At 46.9% G+C, this 20,163-nt stretch overlaps 8 protein-coding genes across 8 annotated transcripts; 5 read left to right on the top strand and 3 right to left on the bottom strand.

Annotated features, from left to right (window-relative positions):
- Positions 1-48: 48 nt before the first annotated feature.
- Positions 49-1,382, top strand: FMAN_03816 (uncharacterized protein; the record flags this gene model as incomplete). Its single annotated transcript, XM_041824282.1, has 4 exons — positions 49-122; positions 176-514; positions 670-890; positions 958-1,382. The coding sequence occupies 4 exons, from the start codon at positions 49-51 to the stop codon at positions 1,380-1,382; spliced, it is 1,059 nt and encodes a 352-aa protein (XP_041689778.1).
- Positions 1,383-2,039: 657 nt separating this feature from the next.
- On the bottom strand, positions 2,040-3,535 carry FMAN_03817 (uncharacterized protein; the record flags this gene model as incomplete). The annotated part of the gene is made up of 8 exons (XM_041824281.1): positions 2,040-2,270; positions 2,320-2,466; positions 2,526-2,809; positions 2,937-2,964; positions 3,020-3,086; positions 3,137-3,178; positions 3,226-3,365; positions 3,419-3,535. 8 exons carry the CDS (start codon positions 3,533-3,535, stop codon positions 2,040-2,042), a joined length of 1,056 nt encoding a protein of 351 aa, XP_041689777.1.
- Positions 3,536-4,829: 1,294 nt separating this feature from the next.
- FMAN_03818 (uncharacterized protein) lies at positions 4,830-5,894 on the bottom strand (the record flags this gene model as incomplete). The annotated part of the gene is made up of 1 exon (XM_041824280.1): positions 4,830-5,894. One exon carries the CDS (start codon positions 5,892-5,894, stop codon positions 4,830-4,832), a length of 1,065 nt encoding a protein of 354 aa, XP_041689776.1.
- Positions 5,895-6,868: 974 nt separating this feature from the next.
- Positions 6,869-7,737, top strand: FMAN_03819 (uncharacterized protein; the record flags this gene model as incomplete). The annotated part of the gene is made up of 3 exons (XM_041824279.1): positions 6,869-6,939; positions 6,985-7,144; positions 7,192-7,737. 3 exons carry the CDS (start codon positions 6,869-6,871, stop codon positions 7,735-7,737), a joined length of 777 nt encoding a protein of 258 aa, XP_041689775.1.
- Positions 7,738-8,073: 336 nt separating this feature from the next.
- Positions 8,074-8,478, top strand: FMAN_03820 (uncharacterized protein; the record flags this gene model as incomplete). The annotated part of the gene is made up of 1 exon (XM_041824277.1): positions 8,074-8,478. One exon carries the CDS (start codon positions 8,074-8,076, stop codon positions 8,476-8,478), a length of 405 nt encoding a protein of 134 aa, XP_041689774.1.
- A 344-nt stretch (positions 8,479-8,822) lies between these two features.
- FMAN_03821 (uncharacterized protein) lies at positions 8,823-11,172 on the bottom strand (the record flags this gene model as incomplete). The annotated part of the gene is made up of 6 exons (XM_041824276.1): positions 8,823-8,949; positions 9,001-9,112; positions 9,163-9,272; positions 9,329-10,164; positions 10,215-10,398; positions 10,463-11,172. The coding sequence occupies 6 exons, from the start codon at positions 11,170-11,172 to the stop codon at positions 8,823-8,825; spliced, it is 2,079 nt and encodes a 692-aa protein (XP_041689773.1).
- Positions 11,173-12,850: 1,678 nt separating this feature from the next.
- On the top strand, positions 12,851-14,536 carry FMAN_03822 (uncharacterized protein; the record flags this gene model as incomplete). The annotated part of the gene is made up of 4 exons (XM_041824275.1): positions 12,851-14,019; positions 14,074-14,186; positions 14,239-14,347; positions 14,401-14,536. The coding sequence occupies 4 exons, from the start codon at positions 12,851-12,853 to the stop codon at positions 14,534-14,536; spliced, it is 1,527 nt and encodes a 508-aa protein (XP_041689772.1).
- Positions 14,537-15,881: 1,345 nt separating this feature from the next.
- On the top strand, positions 15,882-18,654 carry FMAN_03823 (uncharacterized protein; the record flags this gene model as incomplete). Its single annotated transcript, XM_041824274.1, has 2 exons — positions 15,882-17,966; positions 18,019-18,654. The coding sequence occupies 2 exons, from the start codon at positions 15,882-15,884 to the stop codon at positions 18,652-18,654; spliced, it is 2,721 nt and encodes a 906-aa protein (XP_041689771.1).
- Between the last annotated feature and the right edge of the window lie 1,509 nt (positions 18,655-20,163).

The following is a 20,163-nucleotide window of genomic DNA, read 5'->3' as shown; positions in this document are numbered from 1 at the left end:
GGGAATTCCTTCTGCGTCGTTTGCCTTTGCCCAAGCCAAACCAGCGACATGGAGCTCTCTCTGGTGTACTTTCTCTGTATACTTTCTCTAGCCTCAGCCTCGTTCCCCTTCAACTTTGGACTGTAAGCTACATGGACCTCTTGTTTTAGAATCCTCCCTGACTAACTGGTCCCAGCTCATCCTCTCCCGTACTACTACCGCGTGCGAAAAATCCCACTAGCAAAGACGGCAACTGTGGTTCCAACTCGGAGACTAATGCGACATGCCTCACATCCACTTTTGGTAACTGCTGCTCCGAGAAGGGATTCTGCGGCAAAACGAGCGCCTATTGCAATGAGGGTTGCCAGAGCGCCTTTGGTAGCTGCTCGTCGAGCGATGATGGGCAGCTTGTGAGCACGTCAGGCTCATGTGGTGCGACGTCGACTAGCAACATCACTTGTGAAGGCAGCTCGTATGGAGACTGCTGTTCTGAGAAGGGTTACTGCGGCAAAAATGCGACCTATTGTGGTGCTGGGTAAGTTCAATCTACTGTTTACTCCAAGGATGCTCCAACAAGAGCGGCATTGCTTTGGGCTTCTCTCTTGGCGAGCATGGCGTCAATTCAGACGGCATTCCCAACTTCTGGCACTCCAACACGCTTTTAGACATCGCTGACATCGATATCAACAGGTGCCAAAGTATGTTCGGTAGTTGCTCATCCAGCGACGAGTCCTCCACGACAACCGCGACGTCTGACAAGACCTCGACCTCGACGTCGGCGGCGTCAACGAGCCTTGGTGCTATATCCATCGACGGAAACTGCGGCTCCAATTCGGATATCAATGCCACCTGCCAAGATAGCACATTTGGCGATTGCTGTTCGGCAAAGGGATACTGTGGCAAGACCTCGGGTATGTGACCCCGCAAAATGGACGAGAATTCCTTACACAGTTCAACAATGCTAACTCCGGTCTCTAGATTACTGCGCCTCTGGTTGCCAGAGCGACTTCGGTTCCTGCGATTCGTCATCCTCATCTGCATCCTCATCTGCTTCCTCGTCGACATCCTCCTCCGAATCCTCCTCGTCAACCCCGTCCACAACCCCATCGACAGCCGGCCTCAGCACCGGTGCCAAGGCCGGAATCGCGGTCGGATCTGTCATCGGCGGGCTCGGAGCAATAGGACTTGTAGCTTTTCTTGTGCTACGAGGGAAGAACAGAAAGTCATCCCAGCAATTGACGGATAGCGATGCGGGCAAACCTAACGACGAGGCAAGATATGAGTTACATGACGAGAGGACACATGAGATGCATGCGCAGAATCTGGTTGAGTTACCTGCTGATTACGGAAGGGTTGATGACCGGGCTGCGGCAGGGTACGATGGGGCTTACAGAGGACATTAAGTTCCGCTTCTAGGTTGTACGCTCTCTGTAGGAAGTGTAATCGCTTATGACATTGGTGTAACGCTGGATATGTATGACCCGATTGGCCGCTACTACAATTTTAATAGATGAAATTAATTATGACAATTCTTGAAACTCACATGTAAAGCCAACTAACTCTACCTACATACACACCAATTCCTTATGCTTGATGTGTCGGGTCATGGTATAGTTTGATAGAGGGATGAGATCTAGCCTTTGTTTACTGTTAGCACTAGATGGGCTCAGGAAATGGAATGGAAATGAACTTGAGTGTATTTTACTTTCATCTCCGAGTTATCAGGTGTTAGACCAGGTTTCAGGGTCATTGGTTCACATGTGGCGCAAGTTGAGGAGGCTACTTGAACGACCAGGGCAACAATTCTTAGAAACTGTAACTTCTCACAAAAAAAAAGTAGACATCAGATAAAGACCACAAGGATGGTGGGTCCATTCAATGTATAGAGCATGTTGAAGAGAGCTTCTTTATAGGTTTCGGCCAAGTGGAAACCATGGGGCTCAAGATATGGATGGCGCTCTCCTTGAGTTACACACTGACAACAGCAACAGAATATACATTCCATAGAGAGGGGAGTATTTAATGGACCTCAGACAATCACCAAGCCCTGTAGCCCAGCTTTAAAGAGGCTTCCGTCCCCAAACAACCTTCTGTCTGAAATACGAATGGATCTTAGATGATCTGATCTCGCGTCTAAAGTGAGAGATGAAGACAGTGACTTCTTCCTCAGTCCATCCCAGCGTAGTATCCATATGAAGAACTGTTCCCTGAGCGTCTTGTTCGAAGGCAGCCTGCATAAACTGCCCTCCACTTCGGTACTTCGGATCCTTTGGCCATCTTCCCACAGGATTCTGTCACAACGCGAATTAGTACTAAATTTATCATGAAAAAACGTCTTACCTTAAAATCCCGCTCCTCAATGTCACAAAATCCTGCTTCTCTCATCCCTTCTCTCTGGATGTTCTCCTCTAAAATCGTAAACGGTCGTCCTATCTTGCGTCCGCCTTCCACGAAGAACCTCTCCCATTGGCTTAACGCACTGCCTGGCTGCACTGTGCCGTCATTGCTTTCGACGCGTGATGATAGCTCATCGCTCTCGATGTAACCTCATGGTTTGAGGCACTTATAAACTTCCTTAAACAGAGACTTCCAGTGTGCGATGCTGGCGACGAGCCATCGCATATGGATGTAGTCAAAGGTGTTAGGCTGGAAGGTCCATTCTTGGGTACAGTCTTCAATTTGGCTGTTAAGAGGTCAGTACGAAATGTACGCAGATGTATCTCTCTAACCGGGTACTTATAACTCTCTATTGGGTGAGATCCAACTAGGTTGAATTGGTGCAAAATCAATCCCAATGACGGAAGCATTTGGGAACTTATCCGCGAACTCCCTTCGTTTCATGTCAGCCTCAGGTATTCTTCAGTGTTTTAAAAATTAGCGTGAGCTTGCAAGGCCCAGATCCCTATCATACTGTTACTCACACTGCCCATTACTCGTATAGTTTACTGTTGACCTACCAGTTCCCTTTCCAATATCTACGGCAGTCTAAAGTATCATGCTGATTAGCCTACCGCATCTAATTCGTGCCAGGGTGCCGTACCTGAATGTCCTCTGGGACTGGTGCCAGGTACAGCTTATCGCCTAAAAAGAGAGTGAGTACACGGTGACTAGTTATCATGAGGGTCAGCTTGCTTCCAACGGACCCTAGACAACCTACTTGATATCCATTGCCTCTTGGCCGGTGTCATCGATGGGTCCCCTTCTTATAGTCAGCCGTGATAACCACGCTTTACTGCCATGACGCACCAGTAATCGGGATTTCCCCGCTCAGTCTGATATGCCCTCCCATTAATAGTTTGATACTGAAGAACACTGGATGTCAAAAAAGCTGTTGAGCTCGCATTGTCAAGAACAGCTGAGTCTTCATCGCCTGGCGCGTTTTCTTCCTTTTGAACCGCATGAGTTAGCGGCAAAAGATGAACCGCATTGCGAAACTCACCTCTGGTAGTAGTGACCAATGCTCTGGTGGGAGAAGACCGCTCTCCGCGTCTACGGGCGATGGTGATGAAAGAGTCGACCCTGAATCGGCACGCTTCTTGCGAGCGGGCGACGACATTTTGGCTGTGCAGTGGTGAAGAGTGAAAAGACAACAGTGGACTGGTGGCCTGAAAATGATCATGATCTTTGAACTCAGATTGCGGAGTCAAACGTCCGATAATCCATGTTTGTTGATATATCGAAATGTGTTCACCCAACAACAGTGGAGTGCTGGCCAATTGTTTGGCTTTGATCCTTGCGACACGTATGCATATGCCGGGGAAATGGCCCGATATAATGCAATGTTGTATACGGTTGAGTTATTTTTCTTCCGGGGCATCTAACATGTGACGATTGATATTTGCTACGGACATCAAATGTTGACTGCTGAGCGACTCGGATTGGTTACAATAGATACAGTCAGTAACCGTATAGCTTACTAGCATTCACTTACAACATCAGTTTCGGTTTCTAGTTTTATCTTTGTTCCTGTATCCTTATATGCATGAAGATAACACCAATGAGGAAAGTGTATAAAGAGACAGGAAGCCCCCTGTAACAAGAAGTTACGGTGTCGCGTGAAGCCGTATGAATAATTGTTGCACGGGTTGATATAATTTCTACCTAGACTTGAGTTCTGTTATCTGAACGGGGCATTATCATTTCACATCAACTGATGCTTTAATAAAGAGCAAGTTAATAAATCCGCTACCCCCGTCGAAACGGGAGGAGACGAGTTTATAGTTTGACGAGGAGGCTAAAGGTGGCCTTGAGAAACCTCGGTCTAATTAGCCTATTATATATGATATTTCTAAGATATGTCACTACTCTTTTAGAGACTGAAAGACGAAAAAGGTGGAAGAGGTGAAAACCTTCCGGGCATGAATCACAAGAAACCTGACATAACATGAGGAGGAAGATGTAAGATACGGCGCATATTTCTCCGGAATATTAATCATCAAGAACAAAATCGTTAAGTGGATGCTTTTGGACCATTTAGATCATTAGATGAGAAACCTCAAAGTTAGTGGTCACATACAAACAGGATAGATTTGCACGGCGTTCTCGGCAGTGCCTCGGCAAGGTTCTGGGATGCCCGAAATCCCATCCATGTTCCCGACATAGAACAGGGAACGCATCATACAAAATCATGAACACGTCATCGATCTCATTTCTCGAGTCCCTCTTTTCACTCGAAAAAGCGCGATGATTGTGTAGGTGGATACATGGGTTTGGGAAGGATTGGGAGGCGACGCTCGTCGTGTTAAGCTGAAAATCCAAGACACGGAGGCAGATGTAGAACGAGCTAGTTTATGAGATCCCTTGCTCAGTTAAAATATACATTGAACACAAAACTGCATCTAAGCAAGCGACTATGCAAGTGGTTGCTTAATAGAAACCTTGGAAAATCCTCCACCTTGCTTGACAAAACGCTCAATCTCTTCCAATGCGTGCTCGGCCGTACCTTCAACTACACGGACCGGCGGCAAGCGAAACTTCGTCCCATAATGTTCGGCAGCCCACTTCAAGCCCTCCCAAGCTCTAGCATGGTCCGCAGGTCGCGAAGGAATGGAAATCGGATGAGGAGCGCCGGGAGGTTGAATCACAAAGTCGTGTAGTGATGAAGCAACGGGGAACTTGAAGCGCTTGTTGTCCCGTATGACCACCGAAGCAATGATAGTATCATCTGCTACAGCTTTAAGCACCTGGTCGGCCGAATTAGGAGCTCCCGCGGCATCGATTGCGTATGAGAACTTCTCAAATCCCGAATCACGCAGAGCTTTGGCGATGGACTCGTGGACATTCTCATCCCTGTAGTCGAAGAGGTGCTCGACACCGAGAGAGCGTAGATACTCGAATTGCGCCGGCTTTGCAGTAACAAAAATAGGAGACACGCCACTTGCGATAGCGAACTGAAGGACACAGTATCCGACAGAACCCGTTGCCCCCCAGAGCAGAAATGGACCATTGTGGGCCAGCCTTTTGTTCTCTGCGGGGAGAGGGAATTTGAATTGGTTGAATATCGCATCAGCGGCTGTCATGGCAACAACAGTCAAACTCGCTGCGTCGGATGGTGGCAGGTTATCAGGGACTTTGTACAGCAAATCTTCCGGGCATGTGATGTAAGCTTGATGAGCTCCGTATTGAACAGGTGAGTACAGGCCCGCAGGCGTGATTCCCGCTACAATATCTCCGGGCTTGTAAACAGAACCCGGCGTTGTTATTTCCAGGACTTGACCGCTAAAGTCATGGCCCATGACTGTATTGTTCATTCCTAGGTTGGTCGCATGCTTGATGTCGGCGGGGTTAACGCCCGAGTATAGAACTTTGATGAGTAATTCTCTATCGCTTGGTTTCGGGAGGCCTTGTCGTTCGATGACCTTAGGATTGTTCTCTGAATCGATGAAGAGTGCTTTGGTGGTATTCGCGACAGTCATTTTCACGACACGAAAGGTGAGTATTATAGCGTAAGTAAACTTCTGGGCTAAGAAATGATTAGACGTCTATGGGACGAGTTTATGTATGCGAGCTGGCCGTTTATAAAGGAATACTGAGATACCAGATCTCGGCGTTCGCAGATCACAAACAGCCGATTATATAATCGGATCAGCAGAGGCAGTACGTGAACAAGACCCGCTTACGACTTATAGGACTGGGGGGCCACGGCGCGGAGCGGTGTTCGCGTGGCTAGAGTTTTGGCTCCCTCCACATCCCGATGAGAAACGTCCCGCTGGGCGCAGTTCACGGCCGAGGTTTGCTCCATCGTGCGCGTCTCAAATAATGGTGAATTTGGTGCACAAGTCCGTGCAACGGAACAACGGAACGTAGGGTTACATTCTCTATGTACAAGCGGCGCATCATTTACGCTCTTAGTATGCTTATAAGTGATACGGTAACTTTCTATCAGCGACCGACTCATCATCGACACCCTTGGTCTTGAAAGGACGTCCTGACGACGATAGATGAAATAGAAGAACTCGTGTGGCTTACGGCATGAGTATTACCTGTTCATACAATCTTCAAGACATCGGTAGATGGAAACAAATGCCCATTCGTCCAGACCCATGTCATACACAGTACTGAAGAATATCAGTTACTCAGACTCGTGAATCAACATAAAGAGTTTCACCAACAGCCCTCATCAATACACAAACAACTCTACTAGTAAGTTAGAAGCACTGTGAACCTTGAGGGGTAGCAGAATGCCTGATCACCTTTTTGTCTCCACGGAAACTTTGCGGAGACATACTATCCGGAGACTTTTGCTCCAGCTGAACATTTCCAACATATAAAGTCTTGTTTGCGAAGGCTCAATATTTCTTAACTTAAACTCTAATCTATCCTTATTCTATTGCCTCCCTTATCACCTCGAATCACTACCCGCTCGATTCTGAGAGACATTTTGCCAATCATGGGCGACAAGATCAACAGTATCAGTGACGAGGCCAAGGCTCTCGGAGAGAAGAACAAAGAACATTTCGAGTAAGATTCCCCAGATGCATATCAGTTGTGGTCTAACATTAGTAGCCAAGTAGCCGCCGAAGTGTTCAAGCATCCCTGGATTCAGCGGTTATGTAGTCAGATATCCAACGAGTTACGACAGAACCTGAGATGGATCGGCATTCCTGACAAGCCGGATCAGTTCAAGGTGCTTGATTATGCCTGCGGCAACGGCGTTGCTTCTCGTGTCAGTGCTCCCATCCTCAGTAATACCAATGTGGCTAATCGTCTTAGGCACTCGCCCCGTATGTCTCCATCGTCCGCGGCATCGACATCTCATCCAAGATGGTTGAGCAATACAACATGCTTGCAGAAGCTGCTGGATTTAGCTCGGATAGAATGAGAGCCATACACGGAGACTTGATGGATCCCGAAGCATCGCCGTCTCCCGAGCTTGACACTCCAGAGTTCAACGACTTTAATCTCATCGTTATGTGTATGGCTCTCCACCATGTCCAGGACTACACAGCCATGATCCAGAGACTGAGCGAAAAGCTCCGACCTGGTGGAGTGCTTCTGATTATAGACCTGGTAGCTTCCGCAGAGAGTGGCTGCCCTGAAGCCATTATGGCTAAGGATTTGTCTAACCATACCATGTCGAAAATGGGGTTTACTGAGGTAGAGGTCAAGACTGCGTTCGAGAAAGCTGGCTTGGAGGGTTGGTCTTGGAGATGGTGCTCTGAGAGATCCCAGGTCCCTGATGAGATAGGCGGAGAACAGCAAGGCTTTTTCGCCCGAGGTTGCAAGAGCGCTGGGGTAAGTGAGGTTAAGCAGGTCTAATAGATTTCCAATTGGACGTAGACAGAATATGATTGTAGTTAAATGTGCCAATGGGACATTGGCCAATATGTATAGGAGCTGTGCATAACCCTTTTAGCCATGAACCTTGGAGTGGGGAAATCCGTCTGGAGGTAACTTTCAGGTGTCATTGAGTATTAGTGTGCCTATGGTTTTTCCAATCCAAGAATGTCAGTGACCTTACTCCTCGCCACTCTGACATCACATGATGATGTCAGAAACCAACATATTTAAGGCTTTCAATACCCGGCAATAAATACTTGACTCTCACAGCCCAAAGCCACAATCATCTACTTGGATGCGCCACGAACAGTCACCATGGGAATGCCATATTCAAAACAAGTCCACGCGGCTTTCGACCAAGTCACGCCGCTCGTGGCAGCTGGATTCGAAGTCCTCCGCACGACCAAAAACATCGCAGTCTTTCTTGCCTTCCTCCAAGCATTTGTAGCCCTCATATTGACTCTCACGCTATTAGCGATCCTGGCGGTTATATACTCTGTCAATCCAGACTTGGAAGAGGAACGCCGTGCGCTGGTCACGCCGTGCATGCAGTGGATAGCGAGCTGGGTGATGGAGTATGGATCTTTAACGGCGTGGATTTTGAAGCTCCTTCTGGTTCTCGGTACTGCTGGGCTGGGAATATTTCTCTGGCAAGGGTCTACGACCGATGTTGTTCCGGAGGTTGAAGGCGAGGGTGATGCTCCTGAGGATATTGAGTGAGGTAAGTTCACATATCTCAATAGCAAGTATTTCATCAGTAAATAAATCTCTTAGGTCACAATTTCGATATCAGATACCGTCTCAACAGTTACCGCAAGAATCGAGGCCCAAGTTCAATTACATTACAACTGTCTGCAAGATACAAACTTCAGTTTACAACTACTTCATCCCTGATGCTTAAGGCCTGAGTTTAAATGCCATCACTCGTAAACGTCACTGAGAGTTGCAACCAATACAGCGAAGGGAATTTATTCAGAACACAAAATATAGGGGTCCATCTTATAAGCAATCTCTGTTCTCTTCACTACCTAATCAGAAACCTTTCACCACACATACATCAACCCCTAGTGCTTCGAGATCTTGAACTTCTGGTTCGATCCGTTATTGCCATCCCAGGTCATGAAAGGCGTGTAGTTCGAGGTGTCGCCCTGCCGCAAATCGAGATACATGCCGTCCTTCAGGTTTCGGATTCTATTTCGAAAGTCAGTTAAGGTGTCGAGGGCAAAAGCAGGACTATCTTACTTGAACACGGTGTTGTTGTTGATCGAGTCAACGGTCGTACCCTCTAGTTCCCATTGCGCTGCCTGGTCCGATGTGTCTCTACCTGGATCGCATCGAGCCTTTTGGTTACGTCCTATATGACTGTAAGTAAATGCTCCGTAGTGGGTACTCGTGTGTACATACCAGCAGACCAGAGAACATAGTTGTTGCGCGTGTTCTTGATGATTACGACATTGTTGCGACCACCAATAGAATATATGTCCCAGGTCTGATTGTTATTGTTCACCAAGGAGCTGTGTGACAACAGTTAGATGGTTATTTTCCTCTGTCAGTATACTGGGACACTTACTAGCATTGAACAGGCGTACCCGATCCTCCTCCGTCAGTCAGATCAACCGCGATCTCCCTGTTGCTAGGCGCTTGGCACTTGATGTTGCACTTGAACTTGAAGATTGGGATTGACTGTAGATTTCGGATCTGCTGCTGTAGGTTATTGATCTGCGACTGCAGATTGTTGATCGTGATCGACTTTGCATTGGATTCCTTGGTAAGGTTGTCAATTCTAGTAGATTGATCACGAATGGTTGAGTCCTTGGCGTTGATCTGGTCTTGCTTGTTCCTGACATCTTGGAGGGCTCCGTTCAGCTTGGACTGTAGATCAGCGTTGTTCTTCTCGAGCTGCGAGATTATGGCTGTTTTGTCCTTAGTCTCCTTCTGCAACTTGTCAATATCCTTCTTCTCAACTTCGAGCTCAGCTTCAAGTGAGGCAACGCGGGTGGTGAGACTCGCGATAGTAGCGCTAGCAGTAGCCAAACTAGCCTCTGCCGCAGCAAGTGCTGTTTTGGTCTGGTCAAGGTTCTTCTGCACCTCTGCCTTCGAAGCTCGTTCGTATTCAAGTTGGGCTGCCAGTCTGTCAATGGTCTTGTGGTCGTCAATATCATGCCCCTTGTCTTTCTTGATCTGGTCCTCGTCTTTCTTGATTTCCTCGTCTTTGTCCTTCAACTTGGCTTCGTAGGTAGCTCGGGCTTCGTCAAGTCTCTTGGTCAAGTCGCTAACCTTGGCCTTCTCAACAGTGATGTCATCTCCGAGCTTTTTGACCTCTCGTTTGAGTTCGGCAATTGCAGCGTTGCGCTCCTCAATCACCTCGCCTCGAAGATGGAAATTAGTGTCCAATTGATTGAATCGCTTACTTATTAGCCAATACCCAACTAAAAGGGTTAGTTATTGTTACTCACCTCATGGGCGTAGTTAACAAGGTATCCAGCTTGATCGGCGTAGGCGACCGCATGCTTCAAGTTCTCGATGATTCCGATGGGAAAAGGAAGAGGTTCGAGGACACGAGGGAGTGAGGGCCCAGGCTGGGGCAGGCGGACTTGGAGTTCGGCATTTTGAGGGGGAGGGAGCGGGGCATCCCATTCACTAAATCCTGATTAATATTGACCGACGGTTGATCACTCAGTTGAGACGGGCATCTTGGACTTACTGGGTGTGAGGGTTGGTAACTGCCAGGAGCTTGTACTCGCCTAGATCACCGTCCGCCTCTTGTCCCTTCATATGTACGGTAAGGACATCGGTTTTCTTGTTCCAGTTGCACGTGACTTCATAGCCGGCGTAAAAAGAGAACCAAACACCGTTGTCGTCATGAGAAGCAATCTTCTGCTGTGAAGAGTGGAAGTTTGACACTTTTTCCTTGCCATCGCTGTCTTTAGTCCATTGCCACATTGCATGCACAGGGCGTCCTTCACCGAAGCCCTGAGGGACGATAAATAGGCAGAACTCATTAGTCGCAAGCGTGGTCCAATTGATCTTACCCAACCAAAGACGGCCGCATTCCCTCAGCCACTCTCCCTCTGGCTGCCAGATCCGATTAAACTCCATCTCGCTCTTGTCCCCGTCACGAGAGATAACAAGATGGAGCTTCTCATATCCATCACTAGATGTCATCTCCCAATTGAAGTAAACAGGCTCGGGGGTGAAGTTATCGTCACCTTTCTTTGTTTTAGAGACCTGGTGAACGGGAAGTCTCTGGGCCAGGTTGAGCTTCTCAGTTTGCAACCCGGGGTGACCTTTAGTCCATTGAGAAAGAACCCAGACAATATCACCAGTACGGATTGGCCTGGATGGTAGGATGATCACGGCTGTCTCATCTTGAGCCCACTGGCCCCAGTTGAATTTGCCTTGATAAATGAACATATTGATTTGGATTCAGAGATGCAGCCAAAGTTTTGAAGGATAGAGAAACGAGAAATAGTTGTTTGTGTCTGGCTCAGAAAGAACGATTGGCGTGATTCAGAAGCCAGGTTATATAGCCGACAGCAAAGAGTGCATCTGCAAAGTCTATGCAAATGCTATGACAATAAATATCCTATTTTGCTCCCATCCACCCAATCGAGCACTTTTCTGAACTATCTTCTGCATTATATTACTAGATCATAGTTGACATGGATTTGTGGCTTGCTGAAACCAAATTAGGAAACCTCTCGACCAGTCCAGCTCCATCCAGCAACAACAAATCATATCTATTGCTCAAGGTTTGACAGGCATGCCAAGTATGCAACCTTTACGCTTTGACACTGTTGACAGACTAGAACAGGATTTTACCCCGCTCGTTACCCAAAGCTAGCTTCCATTATCGTATCATAGTTGCAGGCAATCAAGCTTTGGACCCTTGCTATCAATCAATGTACAAGTCGAACGTAACAAATAATAAACCGTCGCTCCTCCTGCAACGATTGATACGGTTATCTCAGCTAAGCCCAACATCTTCAGCAGTCCTAAAGGGGCTTTCAGCTCCCAATTAATCGTTTCATAGGGAAACGATCGGCCTACAGGCTTATGCACGTCGGCGCTCCCGGCAATCCCGGCGCTTGCAACGGGGCCTGTGTTGTCGGCGCCAGATACATCATGACCATCGACATCATCGCAAAAGGAAGAAGACACAGAATCACAGATCTGAAGCTGTAGCCAAGAAAAGATAGCTGTCAATTTCTACATTGGAAGCTATATACAAAACAGAACTATAACAGGAAATGAACCGAACGGCCCTTATGAAACAGAAAAGCAATACATCAGCTACGAAATACCTACACTAAGAGCTACTACTTACTTCTATTGAACGGCCTGGCGTTTCTATAAGGGTAACTCTCCGTGATTACAGACTTTGCTTTTTATTTTAGCACATCGCTTATACGTCTATGTTCTGTCGCATCCGTGAAATTGAATCTAATATATAGCTAATTTTTCAAGATCCTCCAATTCTCTACATTATTATTGTAATAGTCTCAAAGGTAAAGGTAGTTCGTATCACTCTCCTCCTCGTGTAAATCGGCAAAAGAGACGATGTAACTCATGAAGCTGACTGCATTCATTAGTCTACATTTCAGCCACCCTACGCTTTGACACCATGTTTTGCCTATTCGATAATTTCCTGGGTCATTGTCGTATCATACTTGCAGCTAACTTCTCCATACATCCTACGATTCGTCTCGAAGGATCATCATGCAGGGTCCTTCTTACCGGTCTTTCCGCTGTAGAAATGATATTGAGTAAAGTGGAGAGCTGATGACCATTTTAGGGTTGCATATTTGGGCAGATACCATGCGACTGGATATGATTTGCTGCTGGGTGCAGCTGAGCCTTTTCAGCTATAGTCTTACAGCAACTTACAGGAGATGGTGGGGGAAAGTGCTGGATCAGGCAGGCGAGTGATAAACAGAAAAGCGTTGAATCTTCAGAGTGAATGATGTCTGACTACCTATATAATCCCTTTTATATTCATGCTCAACCCGCGTCACCTGGATAAGGCCCCAACTGTTCAACTTCTTCATTAATTACCTGTGTTGTTAGTTTTACTTGACTTTTCATCTCCAACATGTTTGTTTACGAAGGCAGACTCAACTGGGGCAGTTCCGCTCGCGATGAGACAGCTGCCATTATTTTGCCTTCTGGCACGATGCGTGCCGGAGACCCCGTCTTCATCCTGTCCCAATGGACCCGTGATTCCGGAGGAAACAGGAAGGCTCCTCTATCCCAGAAAATAACTATCGACAAGGTCACCAAGACTGCCAATGGTAACGACACCTTTGAAGTCAAGCCAGGTTACTACAGATGGAACATGACCTCTCGTGACAACTACGACAAGCTTGACTTTGTCCTATCCACAGACACCACAACAGCTACAAGCCGTATGGAGTTTAAGCGCGTCTGGAAGCCTGCAAACCCACAATCAAAAGAAGCCGGCAAGATTTGGGTCAGCAAACTCACCTGGCCCGTCTTGGCAGACAATGAATTTTGCCTATTTATTGCCCCAGAAGGGTTTGGCGAAGGGAAGCCTTTCCTCTCAATGTGGCAGTGGCCCTATGACAAAGATCTCAATGAAAGAGTGCCTATCTTCCGGACTGGGAAGCAGAGCATTGGCATGCTTGACAGCACCTCTGCCATGTTCACCTGTCAACTGGACTCTGACTACCTGGTTACCTGTGCCTGGGAAAAGACAACTGATGTCCTTACTGTCTTTATGAAGGGGCCCGAAGGCAACGAAGAGGTAGGCGAGTTTAAGTTATTTGCAAATACCAAGCCTCGCGACGAGGTTCCAGATTGCAAAGACGAAGTTACAGAGCTGAAGAGAAAGATTACGGAGTTGAGTACTAATCTCACTGCTGAGAAAGCAAAGACTGCCAGCTTGACGGCGCAGCTTGCTCAAGCCCAAACGACCTGTCAAACTGAGAAGACGCAGAAGGACAACGAGATTACGAGGTTGACAGCCAATGTCTCACAGCTGGAGAGGGACAAGACTATTCTCCAGACCAAACTTGACGAAGCTCTTCGCAGCAAGGGCGAACAAGGCCAGAAAGATGAAAAGATCAGTGAACAGGCTGGTCGCATTGCCGAACTCGAGAGGAAGCTTCAAGGCCGGCCTGAAATCTTGTTCCGTACCTGGTTAAGGAGTAGGGTAACACATGGCTACAGCAATGGTAAGGAGTACTTGCTTCAATTGACCAATGCAGGAAATTATGAGGGCAAGCCCCCTGTTTCAATCAGGTAAGTGCCGAAAGACTTACCCTTGATGGTAGTTGTCTAACTATTTCCATCAAGAGAACAGAATGCTCGGTATATAAGCCCATTGTGGGAGATTTATGCTGTTGATGGCTCTAATGATGCTGTCATAATCATGAGCGGGCCCAGCGGCTATGTTATTTGGTCTAAGGGTATGTATCTATATTATCTCAAGTATTCAACACTGACCAATAGCTCTTTTAGGACATGAAAAGAAGGCCCAAGCCTCCAAGCACGACCTCTCAGACCCTGCAGCACATTGGGTTCTAGAGGGCATGAAAAGAGATAGCCCTAGCATGAACAAAGTAATTAAGTCAGTAAACTCAACTACCGTTCGTTATTAAGAGTTTAGCTAACTGCAAATAGGATCCGAAATGTCAAGGATGGTACATATCTCGATGTGAGAAATGCGCATGCGGCAGACGAAACTCCTGTCATCACACAAAATGGCAATAGTGGATCGAGCCAGAAGTTTGAGATCTACTTGACTTGGCAGTATTAAAGGGCATCATGTAATGGGGGAGAGTTAATTAGTATAGTGATAAAATGAATTAGAAACTTTAATAATAATTTTATCCTTTGGGCTGTACCTAGCCTCAGGTTCGAGATCAACAACCTCAAACATAGGTAGTCAGGTAATTGATGGCAGAGGTATATTCATGTGAGTTGATATTAACGATTACCAGGTTCAAAAGATGCAAAGAATACCCAAACTCGAAACAAACGAAACCTGTTTTAAGCTAAATATCATTCTGCCTTTGGTAAAATACATGCCGACATTCCGACATTACGAAACCTCTTTTTCCTGTGCGCTTCTCTGAAGCTACCGGACATAATATCAAGTGATCTTTCTTACTTCTCCTCTGCAGTGAATAACTCGGGAGAAATGGTTTTAGGCAACCTTTTCCTTATCGTGCTTATATGGGATGAGCTGTTCATGAGACTTCTTTACGCAACGACTAGATATAGCTTGCGAAGTGTATAGAACACCGTTTTCAGGTACCAAGTGTATATCAACAGAGAAAAGCTTGCTCCTTTAAGGATCCATTTGGCAGCAACGTCGACTTTGCAACATATTGGCGGCTTTCACGATGGATGCAGGTCATCAGCGCCACTCATGCATTTGCCACCATCGCCCTATCGACCGCTCATGTAGATCAATAGTTAATAGCTGGCTCATTCTCAAACTAATTCACACAATCCGCGAACGGAAAATTTAAGATAGCTCCGTTATTGTTACGGAAGCTGTCACAACCGCATTTGTCTACTCGATCGACTTTGGCCGGTCTTTTTAAGACTTTTTATCTTTTCCAACTTATGATACCTCCCCAATATGTCGCCATGTCCGGTCCGCCGAAAGCATCGAAGATTCCTAGGTGACCGGGCCACATTTGGCCAGTAAACTGAGACATCAATGGTTAACTCTGCCTCGCCCGAACTCGAGTCTTTCTCATATTCATACCACCCCGGGCGATGCACGATAAATGGGATCATTCTTCTTTGCTGTACTTCCAGATAGCAAGGGCCTTGAAAATAAACATCAATCCGCCCAATCGTGTAGCAGTTAGCCAATGCCAAAACTCACTATCGACGCCACAGGTGCCGCGGCTTGCAGTCAGTCATCCTTTTCAGCTTTGATTAGCTCTCTTGCCGCTGATTTAGGGATCTTTTGCCCCATTAGTCCACATGCAGTGTTATTGTTTCACAGGACACGAAATTTGGGTGGCTATGTCCGTCACAGCCACGGCAAATGTACTGTAGCTTTTGACCTACAAGTTCTCCCTTATTTGAGGGGCATTCATCCCAAATATCTTGACTACTTCTGCATCCTTTCTTTCATAGGCACGATGGCGGCCTTTGGAAAATTACAAGCTGCTCTGGCAGCCGCTACAAACGAGGTTACTGTTGCAGCAGCCAATATCAATTTCGACTTTACACTTGTCAAATACGAGGCTCCAAAGGAGTTTCGCCCTATCGAAGGGTACCTCACAACAACCAGGAAGCAAGATGCAGAAACCGGAAATTCGCACGTCGTAGCTCGCCGGCTAGGTGCACTCTTTAGTGGAATTTGCCCGGACTCGCCTAACCTCATCCGCGCGTATGGTGCCAGGGTCTCGGAAATCTCAAAGACAGCAACCCAGAAAGAATCCCAGGAATACTCCAAGTCCATTTTTGCTTCCTACGTCGGGGTTGATGCGACTTCTATCTGGGCTGCTGCTACATCGTCGACAACAGCTATTCACGTCCACCTGCTGGCTTGCATGCTAGCAGAGCTTTGGGATGCATCTGAGGCCACTTCAATATGGGCAGAGCTTGTTGTAGAGCGACGAAAAGAGATTGCCTATCGACTTGAGCAGGGAGAGGCATTGCATTTTGGTCTCGCATCAGCTGCGGTGCAACAAGAGATCACGAGAGATCAGCTTGCATCTTGGGATGCCAGCGCTCAGGCCTGGATCCAGACTGGAAAATCTGTTATGAGCAAGAATGACGCCCAGCTGAGACTCATTCTAAAGAACGTATATTTTGCCATCAATCCCAGCGAAGCTCCATTTGTCAGTGTCATTGACGCCTGGAAACTAGCAGTTGAAATTACAGAAAAGTTGATAACTGGAATACCTCAAGAGGCGCAAAATGGAGCCGCCATTCTTGGTCTCTCGGCTTGGCATATCTATCCCGATATCCATGTCTATGGCAACAAAAATATCAAAGTAGCCATGAATGATGAGCTAGTTGGGGCTGGTGGTATACTCTCGCTTGCATCATGCCCTTCACAACGAACCGAGTCACGAGGAGTTTATTGGTCTCTTTGTCTGAGCCATCTCGCCTTCTATGGTCCTCCGGTGAAACGGCATCAGTCTTTAGAGAATGATGCTCGTCGAATCCCATTTGCCAATCTACTTCACGCCACTGTAGGGACTATATTGAGCCGGTGGAGAATTCATCCCAGCGATCTGGTCGATGGGATCAACATATTAGCAGCCATTCTCGACAACATTGCCGCCGGAAACCGCAGTCTCCATTCAACGATGGCTCTGATCAGTAACGCTGCTAAAGAGTGTCTGAATGACAAAGAGGCATGGAATTATATGTCATATGGGAAACGACGATCTGGATTCATCAAGGACCCAGATTTGCGCACAATAGGTGCCATCAAGCCATTCTTTGGACTGTCTGATCTTTCTATTCTTCTTTCTTGTATTCCCCAGTTGGATGACCGGGTCTCGGTACTGAATCGACTGGCTAACAGAACGGACTTATCAAATGAGGAGGTGATCATATTTGACATAGAGTCTTCCACCGATCACGAAGTTGATCCAGAGAAAGCGCAGTCTACCAGCACAATACCGAAGCGCCGTAAGAAAATGGTCGAACAAACGGAATACAAGGTTATGAGCACGCAGCTCTTCCGAGGGAAGGGAAGGAATGTTTCAGTGTTCGATTTCTGGATAGGGGACTCCTCTTCCACCGCGATCTACAAGAAGCAGACTCTGAGTTCACGACTGCAGATCGACTCTCCCGTCATAACCGTGGATGATCTGAGATGGTGTTTTAACAACTCATTGATCTGTCCCGATAAATTCGTGAGATATCTCCATCGCCGAGACGTAATACTCAACACTATTGCCTCTTTATCTTTCGCTTCGGAGGTCCTCAATCCTCTCCCACGTTTGTTTATACGGACCCAATGTCTTGAAAAACCCCTTCTGGATTCACACTGGGCAAAAGCGGGTGACTATATTGAAGCTCGATACGACTCGTCTTTAAATTCTAGACTCAAGGACTGCTTTCCCAGGCGAAGCAAGGACCTTCCGCGTTACATACAGTTTCAGGTCTTGGCGCATATGGTCTGTGGATATGATATTCACCACAGTCTCATTTCCCCTCATATCATGGGTCTATCTTTTGAAGATTCAATCTTTATCCCTGCCTCGGTAATATTACTTTGATTCCTTTCTCAATTATCCAACTAACCTCCTACATTAGCTCGTACATGACCCGGGAGAGAAAGTCCCATATTTGACAAGAATTCTAGGTAATATTGGTCGTCCGGGTCTAATAATGTTAACTGCCCCTGCGAACCCCATGCTTGCCTCTTTGGACGAACGCGCATTCAGAATCTCGAATCTCCATAGCTTCAACGGGAAGCCAGAAGATATGCTCAGTACCACCTCATTACACCTGTCGTTCACTGATTGGAGCCGGCCTTTAGCTTCAGGTGGGGCCTCAGGTAATCGAGACGTTGAAGGCTCGCTGATGGAAGCTGTCGTCAGTATCAAAGACTCAGGCCAGTGGGTAGGAGACGTCGATATCATGAAGGCACTGGAAAGTGACATGATTCACCTTGCACAGCCAGATAACAAATGCTCTCATGCACCTGGCTCTGTGCCGCGTTTCATGCATTCGATCGAGTGTTGGGATGAATTGCGAGATTGTCCTGAAGAACGGTCAGTCATTCGAGCCAGTGGCAACTGGGTAGCTCGCCTCGCAGCAGTGTCGTATCTCGCCCAAAAGATGGATACAAAGGACATGAGATCCTCAAGGATCTTCATCTGCCCTGATAACGTTTGCTGGGCCTGCCGAGAAGCAGAGAGTAACATGGATGATATTTTTATCCATTAGATTGTGGTATTAGTAGGCCTTTTTATGTTTCGCAATGCTGAAGTGCCCAATACACTTATCGAAATTCTGCATATGAGTTTCCTAAATAGGAGTCTGTCTCCTCAAGTTCCCTGCGCTGATTCAAACTCGCAGCCACAATTCTGGACTGCAAATAACACGTCTAGTTAGAGTCCATTTTCCTCTAAACTTGATCGACAACTCAGCATTGACGTGCAAAGCATACGCTCGGTATGAGACCTCATCACATTTCATAGCCCGCCCTACAGCATTTTATACACCTCTAATGCCAACTTGATAACGTTCACGGCAGCAGAAGCCTTCCTGGGTTTTCTTCAGTAACACCTATGCGCCAAGACAGGCCTAGCTATGCTGATAAAATAGGATAATGTCGATAGTTAATGTGTAAAGGTTGTAGAGGGCGAGCTAGCATTTCTGGAATCGTTGCTGAGCTAGATGGCGGAGACGGGCAAGAGGGTGAGGTTCCTCATAGACAAAGCTTATTAGTAGCCAGAGGAGTGGTGAAGCCTGAGATGAATTTTCGGGCTGGAAATGATTCCTAGTGAGGACTGTTGACTGCTTCAATGGACATCCTATGTTATAAGTTTCTACCAAATAGGGGATGCTAACGTTGATATATATACCGTAGGTTCGGGGCGAACTTGCTATACAAGAGAGCCCACTTTATCACTTAAAGCGTCTAGAAAAGCAATTTCGCATAAATAAGCCTGATTAAATTACAGTCAATTGCGATGTCTATGCTTCTTACATTTCCAGGGTGCAATTAAGGTTATTGAGTATCCGCCTCGCATGGGCTCCTTACACGACTACATCCCTGCCTATCGCGTTCAGCTTCAACCAACACTCAAAAGCATTACATGCCCAAGCATGATAACAGAACCCTGCCTCGGGCTGGTCTTCTCGTGTATACAGGAGATGGATGATACATGCTGCTCAGCTTGGCAGAAGAGTTCGTACATCGGCCACACCGCTAAAGGTGCAGATGCAAGGAAGGTGCTTTATCTGTATACGAATACGCCAAAAGGAACGGCAGCTTACTGCCAAGGCCAGGGAATGTATAAGGTATTTATTCCCCGTATTACGCCAAGATTTCGCATGTCAGCATGCGGATCAACAGGGGCTGGTTTATGGGTCCCATGCGCTGGCACGGTCATTCACGGCTCCCAAATCCCTCAAGATACGAAAGACCGAGAACATTAGATCGCGCACAAAGTTATCATACTATTGCAAATGATCTCACATTTAAGGCACAATGTTGTTTTGATTATACTTCACATTGCCTGCCAAGCGCCGTCCAGATGCTACATTGTCTGCGCGAGAGCGGGCACTAGCTCCATATTACATCTAGATGGCGGTAGAATCCTCCCGTCCCAATCCGTAAGGCTAAGTCGACTAAGGATCTTTCCGCCACCTTATTTAATTCAAATTTAACGATTAGTGAGTAAGAAGAAAGACCATAGTTTCACCAATCGGATCCCCTACATTACCCCA

This window comes from Fusarium mangiferae (assembly GCF_900044065.1).
Source record: "Fusarium mangiferae strain MRC7560 genome assembly, contig: FMAN_scaffold017, whole genome shotgun sequence".
In the NCBI taxonomy this organism is placed as follows: Eukaryota; Fungi; Ascomycota; class Sordariomycetes; order Hypocreales; family Nectriaceae; genus Fusarium; species Fusarium mangiferae.
The sequence above is the reverse complement of the archived record's forward strand: the minus strand, read 5'-3'. Positions and strand labels throughout refer to the sequence as shown.